General features: G+C 28.1%; 1 protein-coding gene across 1 annotated transcript in view; it reads left to right on the top strand.

Annotated features, from left to right (window-relative positions):
• LOC102679821 overlaps nucleotides 1-12,406 on the top strand; it is a 96,311-nt gene that overhangs the window by 52,607 nt on the left and 31,298 nt on the right. The window contains exon 2 of the mRNA XM_031508911.1: nucleotides 10,260-10,492. Within this exon, the coding sequence (XP_031364771.1) occupies nucleotides 10,260-10,492 (233 nt within the window). The remainder of the gene's footprint in view (nucleotides 1-10,259; nucleotides 10,493-12,406) is intronic.

Consider the following 12,406-nt stretch of genomic DNA (forward strand, 5'->3'; position numbering starts at 1 on the left):
CGATGTATCGAACTATACTTGCACCGCTGAATCGTGATAGAACATCCTTTATTTTGACGAAACGAAACGAGCTCGAGCGAATTGGAGAAAGGATTTCGAGGGATTATTTTTTACGAGTATTAGCCTCGAGTAAGGGACGTGATTTCTTTTTTATATTTCTATTCGTTCCATGAATTCATTGATGAATTCTATAAGAGGTATTTAACAGGGAATAAAATTTCAAAGTATATTATTTTTAACTTAACCAACAGCACATTTCTCTTCTTTGTAAAAAATAAATAATCTCCACGATGTCGTCGTATCTGCAACGTCGTATCGAGCGAAATAATAATAATAAACGATCAAAAGATCATCACGACAATCTATAAAGCCGGATCAAAGGATTTATATCGCGAAACTTGTCGCATGTACAATTTTACATGGTGTGTTAACAAAGTTTTGTTGTGTGCGCGAGTGTTGTCAAACAAGCTACGTTTCACAGCCGAAACTGTAACCGCGTAAACCTTGTGCCAGCACCAATTTGATGCGGTCTGTTTTCGTTCGGTGCTAACAACCTTAATGGATTTACACAGATTTGCGCGGTGCGCAAAATTTTCCGTGTTTACAATATCGTACGCGTTTCAATTTGCCCGGCTAATTATCACGTGAAACCGGAAACCGCCTAACTTCATTTGGAAAATTGGAATTATCACACGATAATTTTCCAGATAAGCAATTCGAACGTTTATGTGTTATTATTGTCCGATCTGTTGACAATTTATGCGAAATGTGTTGATATATATTGATATATAATTCAGTGATTCATCGATCGAGAGGTAGTTCCAGTTTTGTATGCAATAACAGTAAAAAAAAAGAATAAATACAATTTGTCCATTTGATCGAGCTTGAATCGAGTTTCTCGAGTTCGAATCAAGCTTGAAAATTTTGCATTTCTTTTATTTAAATTTTAACAAATTTTTCATTCAATAGAAAATTATTTTATTTTACATGTGAATAATAAATAAAAATGATAGGTTTTAGAAAAAATTGAATTTGAAAATCTGCCTATTTTCTGGAAAATAGATTAATTTTTAAGTAGAAAAAAATTTGTTCCGTATTTTTTTGTGATTGGTATCTAAATATTCTGTTAGATGATGCACAGTTTAAAATGATAGATTTTATATATGATATCGCTTTTTTAAAATTTCACTTTTCGTTAATCACGAATAACGCGATCGTATTATTATCGATTTGTTATCGAAATAAACGAAAAACACGAGCGAGGAGATGGAGGACAAATAAAAAGCTGGGTAAATAAATTATTGATCAAAAAATATAGGACGATTTATCGCGATGTTTGTCAATTCTCGTCTACATAAAACTGGTAAAACCATCAACTGCATTTTCGATATGTTATGCATTCAATTTCACACCTAAAATATAGTATCTGATTTTTCTCTTTTTAACTTTAATGAAAATATATTTTATTTTTATATAAAAATAAAACAAAAAATAAATGGAAATTCGTGCATAATAATCAAAAATGGATTTAAAATTTAGATCTATATAAGAGATCAGAATAAATTTCATTATCATTCGTATTTATTAACAAAAACAGAAATTGTTTAGGACAATACGCACTAAAGATGTTAGAGAGTACAATAATGTAACGAAAGCACCATTAGTGTTATATCATTAATCTTTTTCTCACGTTCGATCAAAATACGGTCATCACAATGAATTCGTTATTCGTTATATTCTTTGAATATTTTTACATGAAAAAGATCGTTATAAACGGTATTTCATCACTGGCTAACAACGTTAAAGGATTATTGTTCCTTTTGGGAAACTTATTATCGATAAAATATCGAATAAAAAAATAATTTTAACTCCATCAAAAAATTTTCATTAGAATTTCATTAGAATTTCACTGGACCTCCACTCTTCAAAGGTGGATCTACATCGACATCTTGGATATATCAAGAAAAAAATTTTGTAACAATATTTAAATGAACGAAAATAAATAAAAATGATATAGATACGAAATTTATATCTATTTATTATTTCAAAAATTCCCTATAATTGAATATATTGTACACTTAGATGAACATAATTTTTTATTTACAATTAAATGTGAAAATATATATATTTATAGTTAAATATTAATAGATATTGTTAATAAATGCTTTCGTACAGATTATCAAAAAATTGTAACACGGTTTCAAAAAAGATTATATAAATTGTCGCTATCTGAAAACGTCTGCGCAACCAGCTTCTTAAATTGCAAAATAATTTCTTGCTCGAGAGCTTAAAGGTAACGAGATTCTGAAATTGCAGGTTAACTGAGCCATTATGGTCTTTGGAATTTCGGAATGGCCAGATCCGTGAATTACGGGATAAATAGTTTGAAATTGCAAAGAGAGTGCATTCTTGAAAATCGGTGATGAACGAATTTCGATGAGCTCGACTTATAGCACGAGAACGATTTATTATCGAGAGGAGTGACATCAAAAGATCTTGAATAGATCAAAGTTGTCATTAAATATTACTATAATTATAGAAAATTTAATTATACAAAAAGCGAAAAAATTCTTGCGAATAAAAGTAAAATATTTTATAATTTTTTTTAATTTAGTTGGATGAAATTTTTGGATTCTGTCTTTGTGATAATTATTTCTAATTCAGCACACATTTTCAAAATAGTATAACAATTATTACAAACATTATTTAAAAATTGTTAATTTTAACGAAATTCTGAATTAGATATTTTAAAATATATCGATGATGTGTATGATTTTTTTTAGTGTATGATTGTAGGATTAAATAATATTGAGTGATATTGTTGAATAATATTGAGTGTGTTGAATATTGTTTTTGCAAACAAATTATATCAATAAAGAATCTTAATTTTTTTTATTCTATTTAATTAGTTCTTTTCCATACGTAAAGTTAATTATCAATAATGAAATAAATGAATTTTACTTGTATAATAATTTTTTATTAGTATTTAAATGTTAATTTAAATTTCTTGAAAGAGAATATCATAATTAATGAGAAAATTTAACAGTTTAATGATTTTAATTAATTTTCATGAATGTTCCGCTCGTTGAATGTTTTTAAAATTTCCAATAAAAAGATAATATAATGATAAAATGTAAAAATGAAAATTTATAAAACATAAACGCAAATGAATAATTAACCATAGAAATACTGTACTATTTTTCATAAATCAAATGAAAAAATATTTCAAGTCATAAGATTTACATTTTGTCATAAGATTCTCATAATTCTTCGTGTCAATATTTGATAAAAAATTAATTTTTAATATTAAAACAATTAATATTTTAAAAAATTTAAATATTAATTTTACTTCCAACTTTTTCAATTTAGTTTTTATACAGCATTTAATATCTATAGACAAACTACTGTGCATTTAGTTCATATACAACTAATAATATGTATATACCTTGCAAATTTCTACAATATTGGATCTTGTGAGGTTTAACTTTATCTCAAAACTTTTCTTACCTATCATCTTTACGTGTCTTATAAAACAGTTCAATTTTTATACAGTTTACGACGATCCTTTACAAAATATCTAAAGTTACTAAAATTAAAACTATGCTCAAAGTTAAGGATAAAAATAAATTTATTCATCCTTTTGTCAGTTTGTTAATTTTAAAAATATTTTGCTCAAAAAAATAAAATTTCATGTTATTTCCATAAAAAAAATTAATCAGTTAATAATAATCAATAAAAAATTATTATTAAATATTATTATAAATTATTATTATAAAATATAATATTTTAAAGAAATTCCAATTAAATTATTTCCTAAACTAATTTCATTGTTAAAAAATATTAATATAATTCTTTACAAATTCTTTACAAATTAATACATTTAAAAAGAAATTCGATATATGTGCACTTGCAAAAAATAGCTATATCATTCTCTTCTAAAATTCTGAAGCATTACAATAAAAAGAAGAAACATAGACTTTGGAGTTACAATAATTATCAATTTTATTAAAGATTAACAAAACATTTAATGTTATATATCAATAAAATATTCAAATTATTTTATTCATTTTAAACATCATATATCTATAAACTTATGATATTTAATACTTTCAAAAACTGTATACATAAATAATCATTCAAATTAACAAGTTCAATACGCATTTCAAATATAAATCCACATTCTCAGAAGATCCAAAGAATTCATAAGTAGACACCACGGATCAAAGAAAAGTCCGGAAACTGAAGGAAGGATAAAAATGGCGGCTTCAGGAAGTCGAGTAACTTTTGATTCCAAATCGTTCGAGATCACGAGTTGTTTTCCAAACTTTTCTCTCGCTCGAAATTCTCAAATAAAGTAAATTCAATTCATCAAAAATAATCGTTTAATAAACGTTTGTCGAGTTATTGGTAATAATAATTATTTTTTTCAATTTAGGCTTTTAAGCCAACTCCTCTTCTCATCATTCGAGTCGCCCAAAAGATGGACGTGACAAGTAAAATGAAACTCTTTTACGTCGTATTAAACGACTTCAAATGATTTCCACGCCGAGCAGGTGCGCGAAAACGAGAAATTAAATTTCGTCTCTATCTCAATGCGAGATAGATTCGAGGTCGGAAGGCGAAATTAAAATTTCTCGCGTGAAATAATACGTTCGATTCATATTTTTTCGATCTTTCTTTTTTTTGTTTTGTTTTTCGTGAATTTCTTTGAAATGAGAATTTTTAAAAATTATGATACTCCGATTTTATTATTTATTAGATTGTTATACACGAAGTGATTGAATTTTTAATATAATAATTATATTTAGTGCAATTGATTGTTGAGTTTTCACATTAATGACAGGTTATTTATTTCGATGCAATTTTTTTAAAAGTTCTAATAATATTAATTTTTTTATAAATTATGTTATGAATTTTAAGAAATGTGTAAAAGAATATTCAAATTTTTGAATAGTTTATATAGTTGGATTAAAATTTTGTCCTATCTAGTGCCATTAAAATATTATGCGCGTAACGAAATGATAAGGAATAAAAAAAAGAATAAGCATCAAACACTTTTACGATTTCAATATCCATTTTTATCAATAGATATGCATATACTTCAGGAAAATAAATAAAATTATATGATTTTCTATACGGAATTTCCGAAAATATTTATTTATGTAGAAAGTTTTTGTTATACGATCAAATAAAAAAGCAAGATTTTCAAACGATTATTTCCTATCATATTTTAATATCCAGTTAATACTTCTTGATTTTATTTTTATACAATTTATCGTACGATGGATGGACAATAAGTCGTCGTATTACGACGACAAAATATCGACAAACAGTCAGAAATATCTTGAAAATTAATCCTATCGATGGAAAAAAAATACATAAAAATATAACTGATCACGAGTTTATCACTCTCGGTATATTTGTTTTATCACAACGTCTGTGAACATAAAATTGGCACGTTATACGTCACCGTAATAGCGTAAGAGAAGGTATTACGTCTTTTAAGGCGATTGCTCTTGGAAATTACAAAATAATGCTAAGTTATCACGATGCTCCTGTTTTATAGAAATTTTTACATAAAAATTGAAAAAAAGAAATATTTTCATAATTAAAAAAAAAAAAAGATAATCTCAACTCTTCACACGAATATTTCAAAAAGTAACAAAAAGTTTCCCATTAAAATCAATTGTTTTCCATAAAAAATATCGTCAAAAGAATCATATTCGTCGTTTTTTTAAAAAATAGAAAATTCTTTGATGTATTTGAATTATTGAATGTTTAAACATATTTTGTAATCAAAACAAATCAAACAATTTGACACTTATGAAACATTTGATTTCTAACATTTGATTATAAGTTTTCTACAGAGATGGCGTTAGAGGTACTATTTTAACATTATTATTAGCTATTTAGAATTTTGTAATCAAAACAAATCAAACAATTTGACACTTATGAAACATTTGACTTCTAACACTTGATTACAAGTTTTCTACAGAGATGGCGTTAGAGGTACTATTTTAACATTATTATTAGCTATTTACAAAAGAAACTTGCATTAAATTTGTATATTATACATATTATATATATTATTACATATTGTATTATAGAATTACATATTGTATTATAGAATTACATATATTGACATGTATAATTTACATTATTAGATTAAGAAAAAAATTTTTTACATTTTTGACATTTACAATGTTTCTTACAATCTTCATTCGTTACTTTTCGTAATAACGTAATTTATTAATTGAACTCGCGTAATGAGTGATTTCTTTTCGTCATCCCAAACGTAATATTGGTGATAAATGCTTTTCAGATTTGCGAAATATATCTCGAGAAATGATTGAAATCGCTGTCGAACTATTTATATCCAAACATTTCTCATTTATTTTTATTATCACGATTCACTTTGTAATTGCGGACCATAAATTCGACGTTCCTTTTACGCGACGTCATGAAACGAATAATTGTTTCCAGAAAATGGGAATACGTTTAATTTTAATGATCGTCAAGTGGCGAATACGAAACACTTCTCCCTCGACAAAAGAAAATAAAATACGAATCTCTATGATATTACCACAAATGTGCATAATATTCTTTCGAATATTACGATATGACTATACATTAAATATGCTGTTGTATATTTTGGATATTTTGTAATTTATCTAGAAGAAAATATATGTAGTGTATGTGAGAGACGAATATTGGCGAAATGAATAAATTATGTATAGGGGAGAGTGCAAAGCCCAATTCGTTTTCGATCATTCAACAGTGAGCAAGAAGAACAAAAAAATTCGCTTGACCCAATTTTGATTTTAATCCAAATTTGCGTATTTAGAGTAAAATATATATTTTTTTTTTTTTATGACAGAAAATATCTTTGAATATTTTAATGGAAAAATGGAATTTTACAATATAGAAGAATTCTACTCTATTTTTTTTTTTTTGCATCATTGTCAAAAAAAAATAAAAATTTATTTCTTAATACTTTCTTCAGATTGATTTCATTTTTAGAGAGATGAAAATCGTCTTATAACATGATGTGTGATCAATTTCGTTGTATTTATTTATTCGGCCATTTTCGGCCGGAGGGAATGATACAGGAGAGGGATGATTGTTTCAACCGACGATCGCGCTTTTAATTTTTCGGTTTATTTCCGATACCGCGGTGTACACGATCAATAGGGACAATTTGAAACGTTCAATTAAGGATGCAATTGTCTCGTAACGATCCCGCGAGAATTTTTTTACATTTTTCTCCGCGTATGAAAAGTTGTACAAGTGGTACAATTTATTCTCAAATTATTAAGTTGTTGTTGCTGGTGTTGACGTACGTTTGATAAAATTGTACGCTATGGAAATTTGTTTATAATATAAATTTTACAGTGAAGGTGTTTATTGAATTTGATCAAGTGAAGGTAATTTTATATTCGTTTGTGAATATTTAATATTGAAAGATTAATATATTTTTGTATTAAATAATCGATTGCGTGGCAACAAATGCGTGGAAATAATATGTGGAAATTGAGAAGAATTAAAATTGTATGATATTTTCTAATAATGGAAATGAATTGCTTTTAATTTTTTGTTAAATCTTGAGTGTAAAAAAAAAGGAAGCTTTTATAAGATTAATTTTGGATACGTTGCAAGGACTTTAAAATTCTTGATTTTCATTTCATTCATTACTTTTATCTGTATTAAACTCGGTAGAATGAATTATTACGGTTTACACTTATAATAAATTTCGCATTTAATGCACAATTTTTCCAATATTAAAGGATTGAGAAGAAGTTATTATTGCACAGAAGTTTTTTTCTTTTCCAATCATTTTATACATGTACAGCTTATCGTTTATTTTTTAAACAAAAAGTTTTCCTATAAACGAAACCATTGAAAAGTTTATTCTAGCAGAATACCAGAGAAAAGGATAAAACAAATGAGTTTACATCGTATCGTTTTGTTTATAAAAGCGTATGAATTGTAATTAATGTTTATTGCTCGTTAAATGAATGAAAAGTAAAATATTATGATTCTATAATTATTCTCCATCAACCTAATGGTATCGTCGTTATTATTGTTACATTATTGAATTTGTTGAAAAATTTGTTGTTATTTGAGAAAACAACAAACATTTACGTTCGATATTATTGTTTGTAAATCTGGTAATATTATTTGTATATCGAGTAAATGCACATTTAAACCGATCATAAAATTTCAAAAAAAAGTAATTAAATAATGGAAGTCTGTCTGTAAGCTGTACAAAAAAATTAAAAAGCATAAATTTCAATCTTTTTTTTTTTTGACAACATTGGTGCTCTTTAAAAATAAAAAATCCGCAAAAATATTCGATTTTAATTAAACGAAAGTGTAATTGAAATTTACACTTTTTGATTTTCTTTTAAATCGTATAAATAACATTTCTGTTAACGTGGGGATGAACGCAGCATAAATCTGCTTTTATGAATGGAGGAAGGGCATAAGCCCGAAATTTATGAACTGGAATGTTTTAACAAAAGGGATTGTATATACAATATATTCTATGAAAAGAAAATACTTTCATCGACATTTCGCAACAATGAAACCATCTCTACTTTCTTATCGAGTTTCTATGCGATCACGCCTCGTTTAAGGAATACGTTTAAAAAAGAATTCGAAAAAATTCCTGTTGTTAAATTGTAAATCTACATTAAATATAACATTAATAGTGCGTTTAAAACAATAAGATATATTCATATACGAATTACTACAAATTTCATGTCATCACATAGTAAGAATCAACTTAATCAAAAAACGAAAACATCACATAATAACATCATTGATCCAACTCCTTAATATTCATAAATAAAATGTTATTTAACATACTTTTCACATTAAAAAATAAACCTATAAATTTCACCAAAATTGTTTCGCATTCCATCTTAAAAGAGAGAACAAATTTTATTCGTATTCAAAAATTAATTTTAAAAAGTAATTTTGAATAGTTAATTTAATCTTTAAAAAAGAAAAAGCATCACACATTACAAATTTTATACCACACACCGGAGCAATAGTCAACCCAATCAAAAATCTAAAAAACATTAGATACAAAATAAATATAAAATTTCTGAATTCCCTATATCCAATTAAATTTCAAAATTTCACTAAAATTGTTTTGCATTTCATCTTAAAAGAAAGGGAACAAATTCTATTAAAAACTAATTTTACGTAATTTTAAATAGTTAATTTAATCTTAAAAAAAAAAGCATCACACATTACAAATTTTATATCACACACACTGGAGCAATAGTCAACCCAATCAAAAATCTAAAAAAGATACAAAATAAATATAAAATTCCCGAATATCCAATATATCGTACGAGCAATCGTTGATCCTTCCGCCACGCGACGCTTCACATGGGTTCACAAAACGACTAGAAAATAGGCGGGTATCGGGACGAAGTTGAGCGGGATAGAATGCGGGGGTGGAAAGCGTCAGCGTGGGCGGAATATGCCCGCGAGCCAAGCGATCCCGGAAATCCGATCCGCCAGCAACTGCCGCGAACATGGAACGAGAAATCACACGTGCCACCGTCGCCACCGAGATTCCTATCAATCCTCGCGCGTATCTCGCGCTTCCGGGACCCGCATCCCCGCGAATTCGAACTTTCTAATTGCTCGCCAAATATTTTACCGAGTTTCCGTCGTTGCTCCATCCTTGAACGGCGGAACGTTCGAGGAGATAAAATCGCACGGAAATATTCCCAAGTTTAGTTTCGCATTGTGAATGCGAGACTCTGGAAAATGGAAAATGGAAGAATCGAAAAAGTGATTTTAGCGGTAAGATTTAGCGAGAAATTACTTTGAATTAACGGTCCTAATTAGAGAGTGAGATGGATCGTGTGAGATGTTTTTCTGTGGAACATTTTTCTAGTGGAGAGATTAACTTTGTGGAGAGATTATTAGGGTGGAGGAAATTAAGATTGGGGTAATTGTATACTTCGTATTGTGTCAGCTTGTATATCAGAAGAATTTGGTGTTATATATGTAAATACAGTTGTTGTGAAGTTTATCGAGCGTAGTGAACAAGTGACGATGATAAAAATTTAAAAAAAAAAAATAGGTTATATTTCTATCTCTTTTTAGGAGTATAAGTTCTATTTAAAACGCTATTTGTCACTTATCTCAGGACATATTTTATTCATCGTTCAAATTTGAATTTAATAGCGTTATATAACCACCGCGTGTAATACAGAAAACATTCATTTTTATTACAGGATATTTCCCTCTGCCGTCAGTTTACTGCCTCGCTTGGATCTGCCTGGATGTATTATTATGCACAGCGAGCATCATGCACTTGTGCACCATAAGCGTGGACCGATACCTCAGTCTACGGTATCCCATGAAATTCGGTCGGAATAAGACGAGGCGGCGGGTCATGTTGAAAATCAGCTTCGTCTGGGTTCTCAGCATCGCGATGAGTTTGCCACTCAGTCTGATGTACTCGAAGGTGAGACAATTAATAAACGAAACAATAGGCATATATGAGAATTGCATCATGAATAGGAAGTCTGTGAATCTTCGTGGAATTTCGTGATAATTCAGACGCGATTTCGAGACTTGATTCGTCCTATTTCGATTCGGATCAATTCGGCAATAATCGGGCGCGATCGGCTTGAATGTAAGCGCGAGCCTTGTATTCGTGAGCCGATCATCGCCGAGTCGATCCGAAGTTGGATCGCTGAAAGTATCTCGAAGAGTTGGAACATTTTTAACTCGTCTTGAATCAGTTTCAGGATCTCGTGCATCTCTGCGAACCAATCGACGCCGACTTTTTTCGCGGCGCGATTTAAAAATAAGTATCACGCGATATTTCGAGGTCGAGAGATCTTATTTAGAGCATGTTAGAGTTAGCCTAGAAAACGTAAAATATTTGTGTTAAAACGTCGTAATGCGCGTTGTCGTGAAGGTAAATGAACATTCGTGGGGAAAAAGAAGAAAAGAGAAAATTGGAAGCATGAATATTGTAATTCGAGAGCTATTTTCTGATACCAATCGTAACTGCATGCTCGGTGGCGCAGTTTCGTGAAGAATAAACGTGCATCGATTTGGAATACTGGGAAGGTGTATAGGAATTAACTGATACGTTGATATTCATTCTATCGAATTGCGCGTAAAAATGAGGATTTGAAAGATGTTTATTAAAACGTTTCTGATATCATTGTAACTTTTTCTGATTTTATATGGAAAAGTAAAGTACCATTTTCTATCTGCGTTAAATTGGAATTCATAGCTGTAATCGAAGAAACATGCATATTAAAGTGAAACGAAATATAGGATTAAAATTTTATTAAGTTATGATTTATAAAATTCCATTATATAATATTTTATTTAATTTTATGAATCCTTTTTTAAAATTTATTAGTAATTTAGTAGTTTTATAAATTTAGTAGTTTTAAGAATTTAGTATTTTCGTAATTAAATTCATCGAAATTTAAAAAGAGAAAATATTAAAAAATAATACAGTTGAGAAATTTAAATAAGTGAAAAAAGTGTAGATTTCTCTTTTTAATTGCCTGTTCATTAAACCATAGATAGGCATTTATGGACTTTTCGTGCAACACGAAACGTTAAGTTTTTTTCTTCTCTTGTTCTTCTATTTCCGACATGGATCGTAGAAAGTAAATGCAATTCTTAAAATTGCAATTCTAAAATCTGTGCGATACACAATTGAGTTATTTCAGGAACATTATTCCAAAATCTTTTAAAGAAAAGAAGTTCAAGATATACTATTTTTTAGTCAATTGATATTTTGAAGTAAGCTATTAGTAAAATATTTATTTATAAAATAAATATTTAATTCAGAAATTCTTAATACCTAATCTTGTACAAGAAATTTTTGCACTTTATTATAGAGAAAAAAATAAATATATATTCAAAAAGTTAATAATCTTAATCAATATCACGATAATGAATAATTAAAAAATTAAAACTGTAGAATATTCGTGGAACTCTTACTTTATTATTCGTTATTATTATTATTAATAATAATTTATTTCATCGGTTATATTTGTTTTTATTCAAAATATCGTGTAATTATTTTCAATCACGGCGACAAAGGCAATAATAAAAACACGAGAAAAGAAAGAGACAAATACACGATAAAATATCGATAATTTTACACGCGTAAATTCCAGCCACTTTCCGTATGAAAATTCAAATAATGAATCGCGTCGTTGAATTTTTCATCAAGAATATCCATGCCAATATTTCACAGGATTTCATATTTGCATTTTTACAAATTCCACGCCAGCATGATCAAGGTAATTGCAATTCATAAAGTTACGAAATCTCGTTTTATAAATTTGATGCTCCATGGGTGTAAAAGAAAACGTGGGTTTTTTTTTTTTTTTTTTTTTTTTTT

Source organism: Apis dorsata, unplaced genomic scaffold (assembly GCF_000469605.1).
Source record: "Apis dorsata unplaced genomic scaffold, Apis dorsata 1.3 scaffold_112, whole genome shotgun sequence".
NCBI lineage: Eukaryota > Metazoa > Arthropoda > Insecta > Hymenoptera > Apidae > Apis > Apis dorsata.